General features: G+C 37.6%; 2 protein-coding genes across 3 annotated transcripts; one reads left to right on the top strand and one right to left on the bottom strand.

Annotated features, from left to right (window-relative positions):
• The first annotated feature begins 60 nt into the window (after positions 1–60).
• On the top strand, positions 61–13,627 carry igsf8 (immunoglobulin superfamily, member 8). The gene is made up of 6 exons (XM_065272428.2): positions 61–474; positions 3,202–3,582; positions 3,741–4,193; positions 4,330–4,740; positions 8,021–8,446; positions 9,046–13,627. The coding sequence occupies exons 1-6, from the start codon at positions 435–437 to the stop codon at positions 9,177–9,179; spliced, it is 1,845 nt and encodes a 614-aa protein (XP_065128500.1). The 5' UTR covers positions 61–434; the 3' UTR covers positions 9,180–13,627.
• On the bottom strand, positions 13,214–25,329 carry soat2 (sterol O-acyltransferase 2). Of its 2 annotated transcripts, none has more exons than XM_065272429.2 (16): positions 25,217–25,329; positions 23,171–23,272; positions 19,393–19,445; positions 19,186–19,319; positions 19,049–19,099; positions 18,754–18,861; positions 18,356–18,638; positions 16,694–16,769; positions 16,463–16,547; positions 16,339–16,384; positions 16,094–16,223; positions 15,888–15,985; positions 14,879–14,977; positions 14,667–14,802; positions 14,438–14,583; positions 13,214–13,918 (listed from the first exon to the last, which is right to left on the bottom strand). In XM_065272429.2, the coding sequence occupies exons 2-16, from the start codon at positions 23,265–23,267 to the stop codon at positions 13,865–13,867; spliced, it is 1,596 nt and encodes a 531-aa protein (XP_065128501.1). In that variant the 5' UTR covers positions 23,268–23,272; positions 25,217–25,329; the 3' UTR covers positions 13,214–13,864. The 2 variants fall into 2 exon arrangements, with proteins under 2 accessions (XP_065128501.1, XP_065128502.1); XM_065272430.2 differs by having other exon boundaries at positions 19,186–19,316.
• Positions 25,330–25,331: the final 2 nt, after the last annotated feature.

Below are 25,331 nucleotides of genomic sequence, written 5' to 3'. Positions count from 1 at the left end.
CGATGATTTCCTATTGGCTGCAGTGTCCACGCTGCGTTACGTCACTGGACAGCCGTGCGTCTCGCTGTAGTAGTGTGATGCGCTACATCCAGTCGAGCTGCTGTAATCTTGTGGACGATACGATTACAAGTCAAAAAGGATTTTAAAGGAATATAGTGCACGAAATACAAGAAGATTAGTGTTTTGACATATCTGGTTAACAACACAGATATTTTATGGGTTATAAACAGCTGGTTACGTCAGGTTAAATTAGAAGCTTATGCTCGCGGTCAGTCAGTTCACGTTGGTTTTGGCGCGTTAGATTATCTAATCTGTGGTGATAAAACGCGTTTGACTTCTCTACCGACAGCAAATGTCTAACAAGCATGTGTTAGTGGTGGAGTCAGAGTAAAACTGTGCAAATGCGAGTGTGCACTACTGGAGATTAAAGCAGTATGGCATCGTGGAGGGTCGCGTTTATCGTTTTACTGTGGGGTGAGTCCAGCTCTATGTATATAAATGCTATTGTGTGTGGATGTGGTGCTTGGTAATCATTCAATAATATTGTGCTCTATGCTGAAGTACCGCGGTATTTGTGGCTTTTTGACACCTATCAGTGGTATTCTTGAAACTACCAAGTACAATGAGTATTACGTAACTAACATAGGTGATGATGTTACTCAATTCATTTCATTACCACACCCTTACAAAAAGTACTCTGGTACAGCGATTCTGTCAGATGATAATTAGATATAGACTTTACCTTTTGTTTCGTTTTTGATTTCATGGTTTATCTCTGCATGTAAAGCTCTTGATATTTGGTTAATGAATGAGATTTGTAACCATGCGTATCCTCATTGATTTAGCTCTTTATGAAACATTATTACTTATTTTGGCATTTTTTCGTGTTCAGTTTTGTGACCTCCACAAGTCACAATAATGACGTCATCATGTACCATGCACATGTTTTCAGGATTTTCGCTGCTGCAGTTGTGTGTTTAATTACACATCTGATCTGTTTAAAAGCCTTCTGGTGTCGGTTCATGAGAGGATGTGTGTCGTCACATATTGTGATGAGACATCAACACTACAGCCACAGACAGAAATGACACAAAATATGTGTTTGTAAGAGATCACACATTAATGCATAATTATTATTATTTTGCATTATTTAGTCACTACTTTAGTGTTTTTGATAAGTCAACACAGAAGTGTCATACAGTTTGACATGATCTAATTCACCTAAAACTATTTTAAACAACATTAAAGTTAATGTCTATGTTATTTGTCATCCAATCAGTAATCGTTTTGGTTTAAAGTATATGTGTTGTGTAGTAAATAGGGAAACGTCTCAGCACACGTCTCGTTTTTCAAGTTGTGTAAGTTTTTGATGAACAGGATCATGGACGCTATCACACCCAACCACTGGTGTCAACAACAGCATAACAATAGCTTAGTTTATCTCGCCAGTTAATCACTAGTCAAACCGTCATACACGTTGTGGGAAAACTTTTTATTTTTTCAGATATATGACACATTACCACTTGCTTTTATTGCTATATTGCCTTTTATTATGCAAACATCCGGAAAACATTTGAATTTGTATGGTTGTTTTAGTGAGACAGCTTTATCATGAGTGCAACAAAATATAAAAGTTCCTACTAGTAATGTATGGATGCAACCGATACAAACTTTTTGTGCCGAAACCGATATGCAATTACTTAAAGTTTTTTTTTACCTTAAAATAACGTTTCCAAAAAAGTTTCAGTGGTTCATCCACTCAAAACAGGGTGAATGGCACTTTCACAATCGCTTTGCAGCCCTCTATCGGCCAAAACCGCACTAAAGAAGTTTCCAACCGTCGGGTAGTGGTCCTGTAGTTTGAGTGAAAACTACAAAAACTTGCTTTACGGCAGACCTACAATCCAATCAGAGCCAGCTATGCTGCAGTATTTACGACAGTGCTACTGAACAATTACGCGTCTAACCTGTAGGGGGAGCAGAGAGCAATAACTCTTTAGTGTTGCTTTAAAGGCGGGGTGCACGATTTTTGTAAACCGCTTTGAAAAGGGGAGTTGGGCCAACTACCAAAACACACTTGTAGCCAATCAGCAGTAAGGGTCGTGTCTACTACCCGACATCGTTGCCTGGGTTGTGTATGTGTGAGGCGGGTCTAACAAAAGAAGGTCCAGATTCTATTGGGTAGGGGTGTGTTTGTTTAGGTGATTTTAAATGTCAACATTGGCTTTCAGAGATCATACACCCCGCCTTTAATGATATGTTCCGATACCAATACTAGATACTGGTGATTTTGCTTTTAATTCCTTGTTTCAAATGATTATGTCATGAAATCCTAGAATCCTAATTCAAAATAATCACGCAGAATGAGTTCTGATGCTTTTTCTGACCCTTTTGATTGTCAGGATATAATCTGCCCTGATCATCGGCTGTTTTAAACACTAGTCCAATAGTAGGGGAAACCGCTTTTATCTCCTAACACTGATTGTAGGCTGGTATATCGGTGCATCCCTAGTTTCTGGTTGAAAAATGTTTGCCGCTATATAAAAAGATGACATCAGCAGTGAGGCAAGGACTGACAGAATGGTTTACTGTTTCTTATTTGTCGGCCTATTCATTCAGAAACACATTACACAAACATTATGCTAGACTGGGACACCAAGCAGTTACTGGGCTTGAATAGACAATAAATATCTTTATTACCATTCATGGGAATTTGTAGAAAAATGCATTGCATAGGTCAAAATTATCGCTTTTCCTTTTGTGCCAAAATTAGTAGTTTATTATGTAAAGATCATGTTCCATCCATGAAGATATTTTGTACATTTCATACCATAAATATATCAAAACTGGGATGCAAGTGGATGCAGCATAGTCACGATCAAAATTGGCCAGAAAAAAACTATTTTCTACAAACTTTACTTTGCTATTCGATCCTTGGGCTTCCCATTCAAGTTTAGTTCATATAAAAGCTTACAATTTACCCTATTCAGTAAGCAAGGTCAGTACAGTGGTAAGCCAGTAGAGATTGCTAAAACTAACCTTTCCGTTATCAATGTACATGATAAAGACTTCATTTGGACTTTAAATTCGATTTTTCTTGATTTTTTTTTTTTTAATTATTTTGGTTAACATGCCAAACTGTGCACAGCTAACAAATTTTTTGTGACACATGTTCATTTCCTATTTGTTTTGTTCTTTTAGAGTTCCATTGTAGTGTTTGCCGTGACGTTTCTGTCCCGGCCGGTCCACTGTACCGGGTAGCCGGGTTCCCTCTGTCCCTGCCCTGCACCGTTTCAGCATACGAAGGCTCACGGACTCAGGACTTTGAGTGGTCCCTGTACCGGGAGGATGCCAAGGGTCAGCAGATGCATGTGGTGTCCACACGAGATACCGAGTTCCCGTACGCTCCCTTCCAGCCTCGTGTACGATCGGGTGAGGTTCGGGTGGAGAGGGACTCGGGCGACAAAGCCAGACTGATAATTCAGAGGCTCCGCCCAGAGGACCAGGGTCGTTACGAATGTTACACGCCCAGCACTGACACCCGCTACCTGGGGAACTACAGTTCATCAGTGGTGGTCAAAGGTGGGTGGCATGAAATTAAAAACCAAATGAAACTTTAAACAAGTGCCATCAGAAATTCTTAGTCTTTTAATTTAAATTCAACTTCCTGTTGGGCGTTCATTACTGTGATTTTGAAGGTTTATTGCCTTTTTATTTGTAATGTATTCTTCTTTCTGAAGTGATTCCAGATACTCTGCTCATAACACACTCACGCATCCTAAGCGGCCAGCCTATGATCGAGGGGGCGGAGCTTCAGCTGACCTGCATGGCCTCCGTCCAATCAGAGCAGCACACTCACGTGGCAGTCACGTTTGGCATGCGAAGCAGCAAGGGGACGGAGTCCGCAGGCCACAACCTTCGAGAAATCATCGCCTTGGATCGCGAGCTGCTTGTGACTCCGGGGCATGGTGGATCGTATGAGAGGAGATATAAAGAGGGAGAAATCGCTCTGGAAAAGATAAAAGGAGATGGAGGAAGGGATCTGTACGTGCTGAAGATAAGCGCCCTGACACCGGACGATTCCGGAGCGTATTTTTGCGAAGCCGTGCAGTGGGTCAGAGACCCACAGGGCACATGGGAACGCATCGCTCAGAGAACCATGGAGATGGGAAATCTCACCGTTCAACCTCTCGGTTAGAAATAAACAACAGTTCTTATTTAATCTGATTTAAATGCAAGATGCTTTTTAATTTATAAAACTTCTGACCCTCATGTGCGATTTTTTTTATTTGTAACCAGTCTGTTTAATTTTATTGTTTACTCTCACAGCGGACACGCTCACCGTACGCTCGACACCAGAAGGTGCCGTATCGCTGCAGACCGGCGCTCCGCTCACCCTCACCTGTAAGGTGTCTGGCGTGGGCTTGTGGAACCGCTCGGCACTCCTCGTCCAGTGGATGCGGCGCGGGAGGACAGGGGGAACGGAGGTGGAGGTGGCACGCATGGGCACTGACGGTGTCGTGAGCTGGGGCGATGATGTCAGCAGGGCGGGTGGAGGCAGTATGGAGAAGGAAGCAGACGGGAGTTTCTCTCTGCGCCTGTTTTCTGTTCACCCCGTTGATTCCGGACTCTACCGGTGTGCCGTGAGCGTGTACGCCGGCCGACTAACACCAGGACCATCGAGCCCTGCTACCATAACTCAGAGGTCTGATTGGGTCACTGTTAACTTGAAGACTGAAGGTACGTGTAAAGTATTTGATTTAACCTGTTTATGGGTACATTTTAAAATCTGTGTACAATGTGTACAAGCCGTTACATTAAATCATAATAGTGGGTTGCAAAATTCTGGGAATTTTCAAGGCTGGGAACTTTCCATGGGAATATATGGGAATTAATAGTAATTAATGGGATAAACTGTGAATTTGAAAAAAATATTCATTACTCAATAATATTAGAATAATTTCTGAAGGATTTTTGATTAAATAAATCCAGGCTTGATAAGCGTAATGCTGTGATTACACCAACCGCATTTCAGGCATCCAAATCAAAATCGCATCTACCGCGCCTAGTTTGCCACTTGAACAGTTTGAATGCATTTGCGGATTTGGCTTCTGACGCGCGTCAAATGCTTGCTTTTTCCGCACGTCTACTTTGCTCTAGACGCGTGGAAAAAAGCAAGCAGTTGACGTATGTCGGAAGCGAAATCCGCTTCTTGTGGGAGGAGCAAGTGCTATGCGGTTCAGGGTTTCCCGCAGCACTTTTCAGTTCGGGCGGCCCACCTAAGCTGGGATACCCTACCACCTTTACTAGATTGTCCAAAAAAAAAATTTGCTGCACAAAAGGCCATCAAGTGCATCTCAGAGAATAGCGTGGCCACACTTCACACCGCAAGCGGGCACGCGCCACATGGCCGAAATGAGAGAAAGACATGGTAAGTCACTGTCTGGAGGAAAACTAGCCTGTTGATAAAACATTTAATTCAATTTCTTCAAAATTGAGTTTTATTTGAGTGTTTTAAATAAAAATATTTTCATCATGACGCGTACGCCCCGCCCCTTTGATTGCCACCCCCCCGGCCCGCCCACCGGCACAACCCTACCACCTTAACTAACACATTTTCTGCGGGAAACCCTGCGGTTGTCTGTTTGCAAGATGACTGATGTTGATTGTGCATTTATCGAGAGAGTTACCGGTTTGTATTTAGTCAAATTCGCGTCAAATACAAAATGCACAAAAAGCACCATTCGCGTGTACCGTGCCATACGCTCAATTCGCGCAAACTAGACGGAAACGTGTCTTCCGCACCACGCTAAACGCCTCATCCGTGCCGCGGGACCTTACATTGACTTAACATTGAAATCACTCGCGCTTGCTCCCTCTATCGCGTCTGGTGTAAACGCAGCATAAGTATCATGATTTTATTACCCTGCATGCATATCTGCAACTGATTGATAGCAACTGGCACAAAGCTGTTTTTATTCCTCTTGGTTCTACAATACGGATGTTCAAATATGTGACCAGTCACGGAAAGTAGGGACACAAGTCGGATCTGGGCATTTTGAGTTATTCACAGATTCTGAAAGTGCAGTTTCTAAGCTTTCCAACGATGTGTAACACATGGAAATCTGATAAGATTTGGAGAAGTTGTGGCCATTTGAATATAGGAACTCAGAAATACTCAAACCGAGAAAATCGAGACGAAAGGGACTCTTCTTTTCAGCTGGGGGAGACAATAGGGCTCATTTACATCTCATTTAGCTAAGCCATGCCCCCTGTAAAACCCTTTTTGAGATGTTCTAGCATCATATGTAGTATTTTATGACCAAATGACAACCCGCAAAAATAAACATGACTCTTTTACCTTTGTGGGGATCACAAGTCGAATCCAGTCTGTTTCAGATTATCCAATGTCCATATTTGTCCACAAATGCATATAATCCGTGAAGTATAGATTGTTTACATCAGATTTCGCATGAATGTCTGGTAATACAATATAATATATAATCTGAAGACTATTTAAATCGTAACATGTAAGGGTATATGAGCTTACATTCCGTTAAACACATGAACCCGCCTTCACAGTTTGTATTTAAAATAGGGAAGTAGTATAATAGATCATCCAAACAGCGCCGTCGAAAACGTGACATCCTTTAGAGAGGTTACCAATGGCTCGCTCGTTCCTCCATCAGCCAATGACTTCATGGAAAATATTGATAGACAAAACATGTAGCCAATTATATGAAGAATACAACGATATCTGTGTAACTTCTGTGTGTTTGGACTCATGCTGCGCTGCAAGAACTGACATACAGATGACGTCAAAGTACCGCGAGAGCGAGTCGAAATTAAACTACTCCGTAAGATTTCTTGAAGAGCTCTCGCGGTACTTTGACGTCTACCGACTGCGGCGCCGCATAAAGTCAGTGACGCGGCTGACGTACGATGCGGCTGACTGTTATTTGTTCCGCCCCAGCTTCTTTTATTTTTCTTTTGTTTTGTGCGCCCGAGCTTTACAGTCTGGGGAGACGCACGCTATAAGTTTGAAAAAAAAAAAAACTTAGCAAACATGTCTGAGGAACAGGGCAGCGCGTCACTACAGTCACGTGACTTCACGCTCGAGCCGGAAGAGAAGACAATGCTGAATAAAGTCGTAATTCTGCTATTTTTGGACCAAACTGTATTTTCGATGCATCAACACAATCTTACTGACCCACTGATGTCACATGGACTACTTTGATGATGTTTTTATTAACTTTCTGGACATGGAAACCATACATAGATTTTCAATGAAGGGGAAAGCTCTCGGACTAAATCTAACGATAAAACATCTTAAACTGTGTTCCGAAGATGAACGGAGGTCTTCCGAGTTTAGAACGACATAAGGGTGAGTCATTAATTACATTATTTTCATTTTTGGGCGAACTATCCTTATTTAGTAGTCACGCTGTTCCCTTTGTGGGCGGAGGCGAAAACACAAGCTTATACAGTATGTAAATATACACACAGACAATGACGCCCCCCGCTGCACGCTAGAATCTCCGGAAAAACAAGCCTATTTTAACCGCAAAATGTACGCTTTCAAATATACAAAAACTGCTATCTCAAACATGGAGAGGCTTCTTCGTGATCTCAACTAACAGATTCTGCAATAAAACGAAAATCACAAATTTCGAAAAAAAAACTTTGTTTCTCATTTTCTCGAAACTTGTGCTGCCGACTTGAGTCCCTGGTTTCCGTGACGGGTCACATATTTGTCTAAAAGACTTACACGTATGATTGTATATGATATAGTTTATATAAATTTCCAAATAATTCTCGTAAATTCCTGTTAAGTTTCCAATTGCAATTTTCCAAAATGCCCCAGATTAAGTTCCCATGGAAAGTTTCCGGAGATTTATCTGAAACTTTGCGCCCCTTTGCAGCCCTAATGCCTAGTGGCTTGGAGTATATTAACATTTTAACTACCTGACTTAACACTGCAATGTAAAATGAAAAATGTTTTGTTCCTGTGCTTCATCAGATGTCCGTGTATCCGCCACCATTGATCTGCTCCAACGATCGCTGCTGAAACGAGGCAGTACGGTCATCCTGATCTGCAACGTTTCTGTGCTGACCACCGGTCCTTTCCAGGTGGAAGTGAAGTGGTTTCAGAAGAGAGAAGATCCAGAGAGAAACAACATCCCATTGTCAGAGGACAGCAGAGGGCGCGCCCTGGCGACTCTGACCTACGCCGGTCTGGCACAGATCCACAGTAACAGCAGTGAACTGAGTGTCGATCGCGTGTCCGTGAGTTCTTACAGGCTGAGAATATTCTCGGCCCATGATGAGGATCAGGGTCACTATCGGTGTCAGGTGGAGGTTTGGTCACAGGACCCACACGGCGTATGGTACAACACCGGCGGCAGAGCGGAGTCTGAGACCGTACACCTATACCTGTATGCTCGAGGTAAGAATGATGTTTTCAACTTTATAGGAGCCGCTCGTCTCACAGCTCATCAGAAATGAATCTGTGGTGTATTGGTTAGTGCATGTGTTCAGCATATACAAATAAATGATATATATCATTAGGGCTGTCACAATTATTAATTTATCGTCTCATCACGATTGTTTGACCTCATCGCAATGATTTTAGATCACCACAATGATTGCATATGTCTCTAAAAGCACAAGGGGGAGCTGCAGCACGTGTATAAATGAGACCGTATCTAATGGCGCTCCTTGACTGACATTGTAATGCGATACATTGCAAAGCCATTTAATACAATGGAAAAAAGCATTTAAAGAAATTCATATTTATTGCCAGGCAAATGGTGATTGTGTTTCAATAGTTTAATTTAGAACAAATTATTGATTTTATATGTTAAACAACTGATAGTTGAAAAGTAGATTAAAGCAGATCATTTCAAAAAGTAAAAGGCACTTGTTTTAAACAACAACTCTATCAAAGGTTTACCAGGAAAACCTCATGTTGTTCAGAAGTGTTTATAAGGGCGTTGAATGGATTGGTAGTGGTTTATATTTGCATTGACGTGTTTTTACCTGCAGTTGCTGATCTGCTGCTCATTCCCCTGGTGATCGGCGCCTCGTCTGCGTTGTTTATTGGTGTGTTGATCATCTCAGCTGTGACGTGTTGCTTCATGAGGAGACTCGCCAAACAGCGCTCACAAACAAGGAAGTAGGAAACTCATGCAAAAACCAATGAGAACATTCAGTGACAAAATACTTTGATTGAAATGTGCACTCAAAACGGTACGGCTTTCACGCTTATTCATGTGTGCATGACACACAAATGCATGTGTAGACCCACACAAGCTGTGGTGTTTTTATTAAGCTCCACTTTTAGCAAATGTTGTATGCGCAGCTGTTCAGGGAGGAAAGACTTGTGTGCTGGATATAAATATATGTTAAACCTCCATGCAGAAACTGTAAAGATACACAAACATGAAATGTGAGTTTTTACAGTGAATGCACGATTCTCTCTCTCTCGTGTATATATGTATATGACAGTATATGTCATGCCTTAGTTTATCATAGTTTGTTTTTGTATTGGTAATGAAATGCACCTTATCAGTGAAGTCCCAAACCTTCCCTAATGTTCACTGAGATTTACTTCATTATAAACACAGACATGTCTGGGTCATGTTTTCAGACAAAATCACATTATATTTGATAATTATATACTGCATTATATTTTTGCAAAAAAGATTCTCATTATTACTGCAGTTAAATAAAAATAAAAAGATTCAGTTGTTTATTTAATAATATAATTATTATTAAAAGCAGCTTAATTCTGTCCTTTCAGTACAGCAAATAACACAATTGTTTTAATTGTATTTTACTAATTTACAAGTTTTTTTATGGTAACACAATTTTTGGCTTAAATGTGTTTTGGTTGAAATACAATAGAAAATAATCGTAACGGTTTTTATTTGACCTGGACATTTCTTGACTGCTTTGTTAAAATCTTTTTTTTTTAAGATTTTTTTGTACAAAATGTGAGCAAAGGGATCAGAACCACTTGGATACAAGGTCCAAAAAGCAAATCGGAGGTTAACATGTTTACACATTAAAGACACAACGCTGAGAGAAACTGGGATGACTTGAATGTCTGTATCTCATTTAGCTGTTACATTGTTACAGAGATAAAAAACATACTGATGTTCATTCTGTCTTTTTTATTTTTCCTGAAACATCCTCAGGTTTTTGTCAGGTTATAGGAAACGTTTTTTATAATATTGACACAAAACCATTTATTGTTTTATACAATGTTAAGATCAGTTTATTTAATAACCCAATCATCTGATAGTTATTGGATGTGTATGGATATTGCGTGTTGTCTTTGCTGAATCATTCATCTGATTGTTGTGTAAGATGACAGTACTGTGATCTTCAGTCTCTGATGTTAAAGCCACATTAACTGTAAAAATAAAGGACTGTGTGCTTTCTGTTCTTATTTACCGTGTTCATGTGCAGAAATCTGATTTATCCTCTTATTTGGTCAAGTCACGTGATAGGAGGTGAATATTAATCCTCACGTCTCTCAATCCGCTGATGTCATTCTGACCCGTATGAGTCTCATAGTTTATACTCATCCTGTCCTTTATCAACAAGACTAACATGACCGATCTCTCTCGCTATCAGATGCGTTTTTAAAGTCAAGTTGTACTTTACCACAATACTGTAACACATTGATTAGAAAACGGATTGTTTTGGTCATTCCATACAGTGATATCTCTATCTGGATGAAACTATACATAGGCGTTTATATGTAGCTGTTGTCTGTCTGGCACAGATATCCGGTTATATAACCAGATTTATAAATGTTATGTGACTTATTACTGTGAAGACACTTTTAGGGCAGATTTACTAAATAAGGGGCAAATTGTGCATGAGTGCAATTCCAAAAAAACGTGGATGGGAGTGGGAATATCTGTGGGTTATTTACTAAAAAGGTGCAAATTCACGGATGCAACAGCTGATTTCCATAATGACCAATGAGAGCAGCGCAAATGAGTTCAGGGTAACAAATAATCAGAGCTGATGAGGTGCAGGTGATTCGCTAACACCTGATGAGCTTGAGTTCAGCACCAGAGACATCACAGTCAGACATTGTGCGACTTCTCCTAGTTACCCCTCTTTTATTTCCTCCAGCAAATAAACAATAACATGGTTTGGCAAACAATATTTTTGAGTAATATGTGCCTCTGGCATATATTTCGTGTTAAAACACTCCTATGCCTTCTATCATACGCTTTTTGATGGCTCTCATAGGCAACAATTGCAGACCTTTTAAGTGCAAAATGATTTAAGACATGCTTTTTTCAGCTTTAAATAATGGCACAAATACCAGTAATATCACACATGCAGACATTAGTAAATGACGTTGCGTGAATAATTTAAATACTCTTGCATCTAAAAAGGAAACTCTTAAAAATGCATATGCAATAAGGTCAGTCGCAAAAAATAACTAGACCACACATTTCAGTTCTAATTATCCACTGCACATCTTCATTAAATCCAGACAGTCGTTATTTTACACCAAAATGATGGTTTGCGCTGGCAGTAGCTGTTAGTTATTCTGTCCCTTAGACTCATGTTTACAGTCTTGAATCTCCCAGTATGCACTATAGACTAGAGTAGTTAAGTTGCATCTACTAGTAGGGTCTCACCACAGAAACTAACCATTAACTCATTACCATTTCAATATCAGAGTCAACTAAGAACCACTGAGGTTCTGAAACACTGCCACTTTACTTTGTTATGAGATTACCAGGACCAACTTTTCTTTATTTTTATGTTGTTTTATTTTGAATAGCATGCACTGATGAATCATATATATGACAAACACCAGAAACATTATTAAACATCATGAAGTGTGTTTCATTACTGCTTTGTCCTAAAGGATTTGTACTGTAACACTTCATTTTGTAAGATTTTACTGTACTGTTGATTTTTCATGTGTAAATTGTGCTGCGGTGTCCTGAATAATATTGCTGTTGTAAAGGAGATCATATTGTTGTCTGATGTACAGTTGGTGCTGTTTAACCTCTCAGAGCTCCTGGTAAAATCCTCTTTACTTATACAGTATAGTTATCTGTGTGAAAGATCATCGTCACCTGATGATCTTTGTTTCAATGACCATCTGTACAGCGATCACATCATCAACATTACATTTGCTTACAGTACATTTGGTTAGTGACCTAGAAATCCTAGTTAAGCAGTTTATTTTTTACTTGATTTAAAATGTTTTCAAGTCTTTATTTCCAGGTTTAAATGACAGACTGTATACTTCACTGTGTTTTGTACTTTAAATCCAGTGCTGTATGTGTGTTGTATGTTAAACACCCTCACATTTACATATCTATTGTGATGTGCTGCTGGTTTGTGAATTTATTACCCTGGTAACAGTTAGAGTCAAGTAGATGTTGGCATACAAAATATTCTGCCGTTTCCTTCTCAAGTTAGATCTTAAACTAATCTTACATCTTTGAGCAAGAACAGAAAATCAGATATTTCACTTCTGCAGAAACTAAAGATAAACCTCAGTGACTGCTCGACTAGCAATTCTGTTTAAAAACATTCACCTTTTTGTTTTGTAATAAAATGTTGACAATGAAGCGCTTGCTTTGCTGTTGTTTTTCTCTTTGTTAAAATCCTTTTTCTGAACAAACACTGGAAGCCAAGAACACAGACAATGTAAAATTTAAACATCAGCTCCTGTATTCATGATAAATCTTAGCGCAAAGAGTTGTGCACCCTCCACTTTCTCCATTTCTAAATCATAAGACCTCTTTTAAGGGTAAAGATGCTTACTGAATGACTTTTTTCTTTACTAGGATATTTTCCTTTATTTTTAAGAGGGATTTTCTTAGAATTTTGTCACTAGGAGCAACTCTTTGCATTAAGATTTTTCATGAATACAAGCGCTGGACTTTTAGCTTCTCTATCAAAAACTCGTGAGATAAAGGATCTTCTGAACTAAAATGTGTTAACGTTTTCTGTGTGAGGAAGTTTGTTTTTTGTATGCGTGTGAACACAACGATGACTTCTCTCCAGACTGATTTGTTTTATATGATAATGTTGATTTTGGAGAAGTAGGAGTTTATCATCTTCTGCTTGTGCAGATGTTGTATTTTTACATGAAGTTTTGTTCCGCTTCTGTTTCTGTGAATTTCAGCCACTTGTAAATACCACAGTATATTTTAATGTTAAATACTTTTAATAATGTTTATTACATTGATCAAAATATACACACACATTGATTTAAGTTAGCATTCAATTCAGCAAATAATCTACCCTTCCAAAGGCAATATTTTAAAAGTTCAAGTCATTAAAAAAGTCTAAATAATAATCTTATTGTCAGTATAATGGTTCATAAATGTTTTTGCGTCAAGATTAAGTTGTCCATTTATGTGTCAGTACAACACAATGCCAAAGTTGTTTATTGTGCAAATGTTAGCAAATGAAATTTGATCTCTCTTTTTTATGCATTTCAATAATTTTTCCATCAGATCAGTTCATAACCACACTGTAAAAAGTGAAAACTTAAAAAATTAACATCTAAACATTTTTAGGTTTTTTTCCAACTTAAAAATTTACTTTTGTTCCACTTTAGTAAAAATGTTTTAAGCTTAACAACTTTTGTAAAGTAATTTTTTAAGTTGATCCAACTTTTAACTTTTCACAGTGCACTGTTATATAATGTAAACTTGGTGGTAAAACCAGAATTTGATCTCCGTGTATTCATTATTTTCTGTATTATATTATATAATATATGATGGTGTGTCAGTTGATCAGGTCTGTATTGTTCTGTGATGTTTGTTATTGAGCCGCAAGTTCAGTTCACTTTTGTGTTGTGTTGTTGTCATTGATAGCTACACGTCCATGATCGTGGAGTCACCAACTCCCAGAAGCTTGTCTGTTTAAAAAGAGTAAATATACAAACATTAAAATACATCCTTCTGATACGGATATATTTCATAGCCAGTAGGCTTGAATTACATTACAGTTATTATCATAATTATTATCATTAGGGGCGGGGCATAGTCATTCTAGAGAGCATTTATACTGTACATTTTAGATCTCTAAGGAAAGTCTTTGTGCTCTCTAGACATATTGACAGGCGTTACACTTCAGTCATATAAGACCAAGTTTTATCTACTTTCTATCTTATAAAATCCCTTGCAAGGTCAAAATAAAGTATATTTACAGCCAACTTGACATTAACTGTACCATAAATTTAGTTTCTTAAGCTGAAGTTGTGCTAAACAGACCCTTTTGTTATTTGTTGTTCCAGCTACTGTGCATGCACAACCAGTCGATTTCATTCAAACTGAGTTTTGCACGTTCTCATATTCATAGTAATAACGTCTTGTTCATTTCTAAAGGCTTTAAGTTAATTTAAGAGTACATTAGCATATGGATGAGTAATTCTTACCCCGGTACGTGGGCAGTGAATCTGGGCGGCCCACTCCAGGGAGTACAGGCACACATGAATGCCCTGGCCAATGAACAAACACATCCACATAATGATGTTCCACACCGGACTCGTCCTCTTGTCATTCAATGTAAATGTAAATATCACTGAAAAATACAAATGACAAATCACTACATGAAAGCAAAGCAGTTCAGACCTGTCAATCAAACTTTCTCTCTCTCTCTCTCACCTCCAATTCCAGCAAATGTGCAAAACAACACCGGATAAAAGAAACCAAAGCACATAGTGAAGATGTATTCGTGAACCGCAGCTGAAACTGCAAATACAGAGAGTGTGGCCACCGAGCGAAACTTCTGACCTGACAGCTGAAACATTGAGAATGAGTTTCTGTCATTGCTCGTATCGTATATAATCAGATCACTGGTGATGTCATTCACTTACCCTAAGGAAATCACGATAACCGTAATAATAAAGCCAGTCATGTACAACAATGTTCCAGGTGCGGTAATAATTGGTGAAGGAGGTTGAATTCCACCAATCCTGATCACACAACCAAATACAAATGACTGAAATATCAACAAACTTAGTAAATATATACAACATTTTTAAGAATCAATTTATTGAATATCAGTCCATAAACCCAAGGAGTATCTACACTGTAAAAAAGTTTTATTGGTTCAACTTATTAAAGTAAATAACCTGGTTGCCTTAAAATTTGAATTACCATAATTCAACTGAAAAAATATTAGTTAATGCAAAGAATATTTTTAAGTTGATTTCACTCAAGTTTAAGGCAAGCAGATAACTTCCTTTTTATTACTTGTTTCACAGTGGGTGAAGTCTCCTGAGAACATCAGGACCAAATGTCACAACAAAGACAGTATTGTCAGTAATTTATTCAATTTGTTGGGACATTTTTTTGGTCCCCATGAGGAAACAAGATTATGAATCAAACATCTTGAAAATCTAAAACACAAGAAAGTTGAGAGAATAGATTAAGGGATCAAATATATATACTACGGTATAAAACTATAAACCATTATGATTGTGTTGGCATGTGTGTCTGTGCATCTGTGTGTGTGGGTGTGTGCGTGCATGCATATGCGTCTTTGTGTGTGCATGCTTGTGTGTGTGTGCGTGTGTAACTGGTTAATATCACGTTGTGGGGACCAATTGTCCCCACAAAGATAGGAATACCAGTATTTTTGTGACCTTGTGGAGACATTTTGATGTCCCCATGAGGAAACAAGCATATAAATCAAACAGAATGATGTTTCTTGAAAATGTGAATAATGAGAAAGTTTTCTGTGATGGTTGGGGTTAGGGAATGGGGTAGGTAAGGGGAATAGAATATACAGTTTGTATGGTATAAAATGCATTACGTCTATGGAATGTCCCCACAAAACATGGAAACCTGTGTGTGTGCGTGCGTGCGTGCGTGTGTGTTTACCTTGTAGAACATTCGGTCAGCAAATCGCAGCATCTCAGCGAAAGCATTGAACCAGCAGTGTAGCAAGGAATAAAATACCAATATTAACATCAACATTCCTAAGAACCAAAACATCAGACAGATGCTCATGCATTCAAGAATAGAGATGATGAACAAATGAGCAGATGATAAAGTTGACTTGTTAGTGTGTTATAGTGTGTAAATACCTGGAAAAGCAGCGTGAAACATAGCCAATATGAGTGTGCGCGTACTGAACACTTGACTGCTTTTATCCATAAACACTGGGATGCACAATCTCACCAGTATGAAGTTCAGATATAACACACTGCCTAATACCTGAAGACACAACAATCAAAAAAACTCACATATAATTCCTCATTTGTTCTTTAGCTTTTAGGTGAAAGGGCCTGGAAATATCTTTGTTTGTCTGAGAGTAAACATTAAATCCCACCTTTAGAAAGTTCATGCAAACATAGTTCCACCTGATACACGTGTTCCTAAAAGAACAACAAACACTGAACATATTGATTTGTCACTTTATACGTTTGTAATAAAGTTCTGTTAAGTCTGATTACCGTGGATAAACCTCCCGATAGATCAATGTGGGACAAAATAAGAAGTACAAATAACTGTGAAGAGACGGATAGCGCAACACTTGACCTGTCAAGATAAACAGATGATGAGTCATCATATAAAAAGTATAGATAACATGCCGATATTCATATATTATAGTATCGTAATAAATAATAATAATATCATATTCAGTATTTATACAGTTGCAGTAGTGTAAGATTTAACATCATTACCTTTCTGTGATGTGTTTCTATCAACAAGTGATATCGTCTCACGAATAAATGAGTAACTCTTCATTACAAATCTGATCTGTGGAACAAACATAGGATTTATCCCTCCATCCATCTATTCTCTTTATATTACTTCCTTCAATAGCATAAATTATAACTTTATAATTTATTACTGTCAGCTTTGTATTGACAGTTTTGTTCAATGATCTTTGGATCCCTGACCTCTGACCCCACAACTTTGCTTTACTTTTTTCAGTGACTTAGTTTATTTTATTTGTCAGATTAAAAGACTTTGGACCCTGAACCTCAAATAAATAATATTTTTTGTAAACCGCACACCTGACCTGTCAAATGTCTTAAAATAACCACCAGACCAATGTCTGTGGTAACTGTGTTATAAGTTAATTATATATATTGAAAATAATGCACACCCACGTCATGTCGATTACCACCTTGGTTGTGCATTATTTTTGAATAATCAAAAAAGCGTCTCTTGTCAATTATTCCTTATGTACGTATATATACACTCTGCTAAAGGATTGTTAGGAACACCATACTAATACTGTGTTTGACCCCCTTTCACAGAACTGCCTTAATTCTACCTTGCATTGATTCAACAAGGTTCTGAAAGCATTCTTTAGAAATGTTGGCCCATATTGATATGATAGCATCTTGCAGTTAATGGAGATTTGTGGGATGCACATCCAGGGCACGAAGCTCCCATTCCACCACATCCCAAAGATGCTCTATTGGGTTGAGATCTGGTGACTGTGGGGCCATTTTAGTACAGTGAACTCATTGTCATGTGAAACCAATTCGAGCTTTGTGACATGGTGCATTATCCTGCTGGAAGTAGCCACCAGAGGATGAGTACATGGTGGTCATAAAGGGATGGACATGGTCAGAAACAATGCTCAGGTAGGCCGTGGCATTTAAATGATGCCCAATTGGCACTAAAGTGTGCCAAGAAAACATCCCCCACACCATTAAACCACCACCACCAGCCAGCACAGTGGTAACAAAGCATGATGGATCCATGTTCTCATTCTGTTTACGCCAAATTCTGACTCTACCATCTGAATGTCTCAACAGAAATCAAAACTCATCAGACCAGGCAAAATTTTTCCAGTCTTCAACTGTCCAATTTTGGTGAGCTCCTGCAAATTGTAGCCTCTTTTTCCTATTTGTAGTGAAGATGAGTGGTACCCAGTGGGGTCTTCTGCTGTTGTAGCCCATCCGCCTCAAGGTTGTGCGTGTTGTGGCTTCACAAATGCTTTGCTGCATACCTCGGTTGTAACGAGTGGTTATTTCAGTCAAAGTTGCTCTTCTATCAGCTTGAATCAGTCGGTCCATTCTCCTGTGACCTCTAGCATCAACAAGGCATTTTCACCCACAGGACTGCCACATACTGGATGTTTTTCCCTTTTCACATCATTCTTTGTAAACTCTAGAAATGGTTGTGCATGAAAATCCCAGTAACTGAGCAGATTGTGAAATACTCAGACTGGCCCGTCTGGCACCAACAACCATGCCACGCTTAAATCACTTTTCTTTCATTCTTACATTGGTTGATTAGATAATTGCATTAATGAGAAATTGAACAGGTGTTCCTAATAATCCTTTAGGTGAGTGTATACATGTAGTACAGTACGTAGATTAGTTTACCTGTTCTAGTATGATGATGAATCGTGATGCGGGAGGCAGTTGGTACTTTAACACAACATACACTGGAAATATTCCCAGAATGCTCAGCTGAGTAACACACAATATAAGTGCTGACACTGCTGTTACACAAGTCCTGTGCTCACAGCGATGGTACCGTCCAGCCCAAACTCTCAGTACATGATACGGTCCAAACAATGTGTAACTGAACATGAGAAACCAGGCCCATATTACAGTATTCAACTGCCCGAATGCGTAAAAAAACAAATCAAAGTCCAGAACCAATCTGAAATATACAAAGAACTGCAGTCTGTAAACATCTGTTTTAGGAACTAATTATGGTAAAAACACAGCTATAGGTGTACACATACACAGAATGATGATGTCACACACACACGCACCTGCCGTGATCAATGTAATCCACCGCTAAAGTACTCAAGGCGAAGAGGAAGAGAGCAGCGATGAACATGTGATAGATGGTCCTAATGTGATTGATCTCAAATAATTCACTAAAAGACACACAGATAAACATTCAGCTTCATAACAATACAGTTCTGGTCTTATTTTGCAAATATTTGTTTTTATCATCTCATTTGAACTTTCTCCTATTTTATAAACTAGTTTTCAAGCCCTGTCCACCCTCATTTTTTTCATTTTTTTCTCAGATCAGTATATTATATAGCATAGTGTACTCACTCCAGCAGTGACCATCTGGCCACAAACATCTTCTCCTGGTTCAGTCTGTGCCTAAAAAAATATATATATCTATAAAAACTCCTTCATCTTCACTCTATGATGAGAAGAAGATGATGTGACTTAACAGAAACGCTCACCTGCCGTCACAGCTTTCTTTTCCATCAGTGTTTCTATCATTCAAGGTGTTTTGCATCAAGTCTGTGAGCGCTTTGTCCAGAACTTCATTGAGTTGAGATTTAACATGTTTGATCACATCTGCTTTAATCTTCTGCTTAATAAAACAAACACAGATGGATATGATGCGCTGGTTACAAAAACACTGTTAAATCTTTATACTCTCTCACCTCAATCTCATCTCGTCTCTGTGTCACTTCCCTCATATGAGTCAAATTATCATCTGTAACATCAAACAGTATCTTTAATACAAAATATTCACTGAATTGCATTGTGTCAAATATTGTCTGAATGAGTGATTCCCAAACCTTTAACAACCTGCTTCTCTAAACAATCAAAATAAACAGCCTGAATTTGTATGGATTTTGTTAATTCATAGGTATCCATACAAAGTGCAATGTACAAAGACAAAGAAAAGACTACAAAAAAATTGATTTTTTTTTAATGAAATTATTTGTACACTGTAAAAAAAATCCGTAGAAATTTCAATGTTATTGCAGCTGGGTTGCCGGTAATTTACCGTAGATTTACATTTATGTTATTTACTGGCAAGAGTTTGTTCAAAGTTAAATAAATGTTAAATATTAACAAGTCTTTATCTTTACAGAATAAAACTATACAATAACAGCCTCATGCAAAGCATTCTGGGAATCAGAAATCATCATCAACCTTTTTCTGTTTTTTTGCTTCAGATTTTGTTTCCCAGAATGTTTTGCTTGATGCTGTTTTTTTAGTTTTACTCTGTAAAGACAAAGACTTGTAAATGTTAAATGTTCATTTAACTTTGAACAAACTCTTGCCAGTAAATAACATAAATGTAAATCTACGGTAAATTACCGGCAACCCAGCTGCAATTTCTACGGATTTTTTTACAGTGTATTTTTGTCTTGTTTTCAGTAAAAATATCTAAAACTTCTTAAATTAAGATGCTTTTTCTTGATAAGCAAAATGATCTAAGAAAATAAGTCTAGTTTTTAGACCAAAAATACCAAATGTAAGTGATTTTGTGCATAAAACAAGCAAAAAAAATCTGCCAATGGGGTAAGCAAAAAAATCTTGAACATTTTTCTTAAACACTAAATTCAAGAAAAAATTGCTTACCCCATTGGCAGATTTTCAGATTTTAGATTAAATTTGATATTTTTTGCCCATCAAGAAAAAGCATCTTCATTTAAGAATTTTTAGATATTTTTACTGAAAACAAGACAAAAATACTTCTTCTTGAAAATCTGATTTTCTTTCGTAGTATTTTTTTACTGTTTTCAGTAGAAATATCAAAAAATTCTTAAATTAAGATACTTTTTCTTGATGAGCAAAATGACCCAAGAAAATAAGTCAATTTAGCTGAATTTGTGCTTAAAACAAGCAAAAATATATGCCAATAGGGTGAGAAAATGTTGCTTAAATTAAGTGTTTAAGAAAAAAGAAATCTTATTTTTAGATTTTTTTCTCACCCCATTGGCAGATATTTTTGCTTGTTTTAATCACAAATTCACTTAAGTTGTATATTTTTTGTCTAAAACTAGACATATTTTCTTAGGTCATTTTCATAGATATTTCTACTGAAAACAAGACAAAAATACTATGTAAGAGAGTAATTTTTGCAGTGTAAGTCACACAGATATTGTTTGATTTTTCAGAACATTTTAACCAAATGCTTTCAAAAAGTGGTGGGGACCTGTCCACAGTGTAAATGACACCTATGCCTTTGTCTAATGAAAGTTCTATTGGTTCGAGTGTTTTGGTACAGGGATTCGAGATGGGCTTTGTGAACGTGCCTTTGCACGAAATTGTAATCCTCCCTTGTTACTGGCCGCGGAGTGCGACCGTGAAAGATGTCACTTTTATTTTAGGGAGTAACTTGGCGGGAGGAAAAGTTTTTGCCAGCCCTGAGGTAACTGATGTTCCCTTTTCTACTCCTGATGAATTGACTCAGAAATACCCAGAGGTACTCGCGCTATGTCTCAGAGACTGGAAAATAAAAATCCTGCCAGAGTGGAATTTTGATCTGAATGATAAAGGGTTTTTTCTAATTCAGATGTTTGTGAGATTAAGTGTTCAAACTCTGTTGACGGTTCAGACATCGCTGTTAAAAAACGAGGTGAGCATTTTATGGGGCTGTCGCGTGAACAGCTTACTGTGGAACAGAGGAAAGATGGGACTATATGTCATCCCTCTTTGTTGTTCCTGTCGAACAACTCGAACACGTATCGCAAGGATACTTTATTGAAGGTGGTGTGTTAATGAGGAAGTGGACACCATCTACTGAATCTGCTGAGGATGAGGGGCAAATAAGTTCCTTCCTCATATCGTGAAATTCTGAGACTCGCACATGATTGACCATTTGTCGGTCATTTGGGAGTAAACTAAACATACGATCATATACTCAGTTGTTTTTTTCTGGCCTGGTTTAAAAAAAAGATGAAGCAAATTACTTTCAAAGGTGTCGTGTGTCAAATGATTGGAAAACCGAACCAGAATATTTTATTTTACCTGCTCCGTTACATCCGATTCCAGCCATCGGTGAGCCGTTTAGTGGTTATTGTGTCGCCCCTTTGCCCCCTTACGAATTCTGACTTCTCAAATTCTTCTCATTGTTTGGCCTTCCGCGTAACATTCAATCTGATCAAGGTACGAATTTATTGTCACGTGTGTTTAAACGGGCTCTGGATCAACATTGCACTTCTATTGTTACCATCCCGAAAGTCAGGGAGGATTCGAAAGGTTCCACCAGACTTTAAAATCCATGCCACGTGCGTTTTGTCTGGAGTGCCTATGGTCATGTTCGCAGTGAGGGAGGTAGTGTGCGTGCAGGTGTCGTTGGGCTTCAAAACAGGTCTTGTACCGAAATCTGACTCCTCGGACAAATCATACTCCCCTCGCGTGCACGCGCATCACACACAGTTGAAAGGCGGAGCAGTGAGGTAAAGCGGTCGTGTGCCATTTATCGGTATTTTGCCATTTGTCTCAAAGAAAATACACAGCACTGCTGTATAAACGTTATTTAATCATTTCTAATTTAATTTGTTAGGATTAAAGATGAAAAGACAATAACATGGCAGATCGATTTAGCTCGCGACAGCGTCAAGACCATTACCACACTGTTTTGTGAAAGGGAAGTATATTTATTTGGCACAGTGATTACAACAGATATCATGTTTAATTATTCTTACCTTAGTGAAACCATGGTTAATAAAAAAAAAATGAAATATCCTATATTTATACTTATACTGCACTTGCATTTAAACAGCATTTATAGCAAGTACCAATATTCACTCACAAAACTTTAAAGATATATCTTTTTTATTCTTTGTGAATCTTTAACGCTGCCTTAGGCATGTTTATAAAAGTTGTACTATAGGCCTATAGAGATGTCTGCTAACGTTTAGTTGCATGTAAGAAATCTCAAGTTAAAAATATTATTAAGCCAATGATGAGAAGATTCTTATGTTTTTCTTCAGTATAGGGTTTTTCTTTAATGTTCATTTTGTAAAACAAAAAAATTACTATTAAAAAGACAAAAATGTTTTCAGGTTAGCTGCACTTAGTATTTGAAAAAAAATGCATGCTTATTAGGAAGAGTTTACTGAGGGGGAGAATCATTTTCACAGCCTTTATATTACACCTTGTAGCAGCCGATAATTTAATAATGGCCAATAACGTAATAATTTATGGCCAATAACTTTTGTACAATTATTTGTGAATTATGTACTTTATTTTGACTGTTTGAATTATTGTTCCCGCTTTCAAGTAAATGCAGTCATTTTGGTTCTCGGAACATTTTTGAAGGATCTGTGGCTCATTTATGTGTTCGGTCCATGCCCATCATTTAAATTTAATATCATTGTTTTGGTCATGGGCCATAACAGTCTTGTGAGTTTACCTCGGTTTGAGAATCACTGAGTATCTGTACAGTAAAACATCATGAGTAGAGTAATACAAACTCACGTCTAATGAATCCGTTCTCTGAGCGATGCTGATCTTCACCGGATGCTCGTGGATTTGTGCGATGTATCACACCGTTGCTTGTGTCATGTGTGCTCATGACTTCTGTTGTGAGGTTGAGTCAGAGTTTAGTGATATGAAACAGAAATACTGAAAATACACCAGAACTCTAGACACTGTAAAACATTTTGTCAAATCAACAAATATTGTTATGTTATGTTTCTTTAACTTAAATTAAGTTAAACAATTCAACTTGTTTTTAAAAGTTATGTCAACTCACAAGTCAAAACTTAATTGACTTGCAAAACCAAGTTGTTTTAACTTCATGCTGATTTTTTTTCAGTGTAGAGCGGTGGTTCTCAAAACTTTTCGCCGTGTGTCTGCCCCCCCCCCCATGTAGGATGCATCCCTTACGCCCTACAAAGAAAATTCCTAACAATCTCAAACTTAAAATGAAATTACAATTAGAATTTAATTAAACAAAACTGATTAAATGATACAATGTTGTATTGCTATTGGTAAGCTAAGGTTTAATTATACAGTATTTATGAATGTATTTTATAAAATGTCATAAAACTATCACTGTAAAAAACATGCAGCATTTTTGTCAAATCAACATATATTTTATGTTGTTTTTTTTACTTAAAAATAAGTTAAACAATTTCAACTTGATTTTATAAGTAATGTCAACTTAAAAACTTAAAATAGTAGGTTGAATTAACCTGGCACCATCTTGCGCCCCCTGTTTGAGAACCACTGCTACAGTATAAGACCAAAGTACTTTACAAATCAACAATGTAGGGGCGGTTTCCCGGACAGGGATTAGACTAGTCCTAGACTAAAATGTTTTTAAGAGCTGTCCAAACTGAAAACGACGTCCACCACTGATATATTTTAAAATACATCAGTACTCTTTGTTTTGCCTCAAAATACCCACAAGTAATGTTTTTAGTAATGCATGCTTGTTAAAACTAGTTATATTTCATAATTAAACTAAAGCCTGGTCCTGGTTTAAACTAATCCCTGTCTGGGAAACCACCCCATAAAGTTTAACACCTAAATTAAAGAAAGAATCATCTATTCTTTTCTCTATGTGATGTAGATTTAACTTTGAATGTTCTGGTCATTGTTGTATATGACTATATGTTTATTGTGTTGACCTAAAATAACTGTGTTATAGCAGGTATATTTCACCACTGTCACTACAACTAGATTACACAACTGAATGTAAACAATGCTAAAGTTTGAGTAAGGGGACTTGATGACTGCGAGTAACCTCGGTCTGTCTGTCTGAACTGTTATAGCCTACTGTTTGTGTTATCATCTGTTTACCATCTCACGTAAACTGTGGACAGCAGATTTATGCCATAACTAAGCATTTGAGATAACTGAATGCATTGAAAATAATATATGGAACGTTTTGTAAATCAAAAGTCTTACGTAAGGAATAATTGACGACGGGCCATTGAATTATAAGAAAATATATGCATTATTTTCAAATAATTCAAAGGACCGCAGTCAATTATTCCTTACGTAAGAACTTTGATTTACAAATCTTTCCATACATTATTTTCAATGCATTCAGTTATCTCAAATACTTTCTTTTATACCACGGTTACCACAAACATTGCTCAGGTGCCTAATTTTAAGACATTTGAGAAGTTAGGTGTGCGGTTATCAGAAATGAATGCATACCCATGGAACATTTCTCAGCCAATCAGAATACAGCATTCAACAGACCCGTGGTATAATTGAACAAATATAAGGCTGATCAAATTTCACGCCAGAATGAAGAATATTTTGCATAAGAAACTAAACTCTTTACAGGAACATTTAAATCATAAAGTTGTGAACATAAGTATAAGAATGCAAGAAATTTTGAAATATAATATAAGCTAAATGTGCTACAATACGGTTTTAAAGATACAAGATTAAAGTCCTCAGCAGTCTGTTAGTGAAGAATGACTTGAATATATGCAAACTGAATGATCTCTGAACACAAATGTAAAAAAAAAATATTCAGAAGGATGACATGAAGACTGAACTCACCTTAGAAATGTTCCTCAGATAAACTGAATGTGTGCATGAGCTCTGTGTTTGTCCTGACTGTGTGTGTTTGTGTGTGTCTTTATGTATCAGATAACCATTTAACACAGATTTACCA

The sequence above is a fragment of the Paramisgurnus dabryanus genome, chromosome 7 (genome assembly GCF_030506205.2).
Source record: "Paramisgurnus dabryanus chromosome 7, PD_genome_1.1, whole genome shotgun sequence".
Lineage (NCBI taxonomy): Eukaryota > Metazoa > Chordata > Actinopteri > Cypriniformes > Cobitidae > Paramisgurnus > Paramisgurnus dabryanus.
Note: the sequence above shows the minus strand (reverse complement) of the source record. Positions and strands in the feature narration are given on the sequence as shown.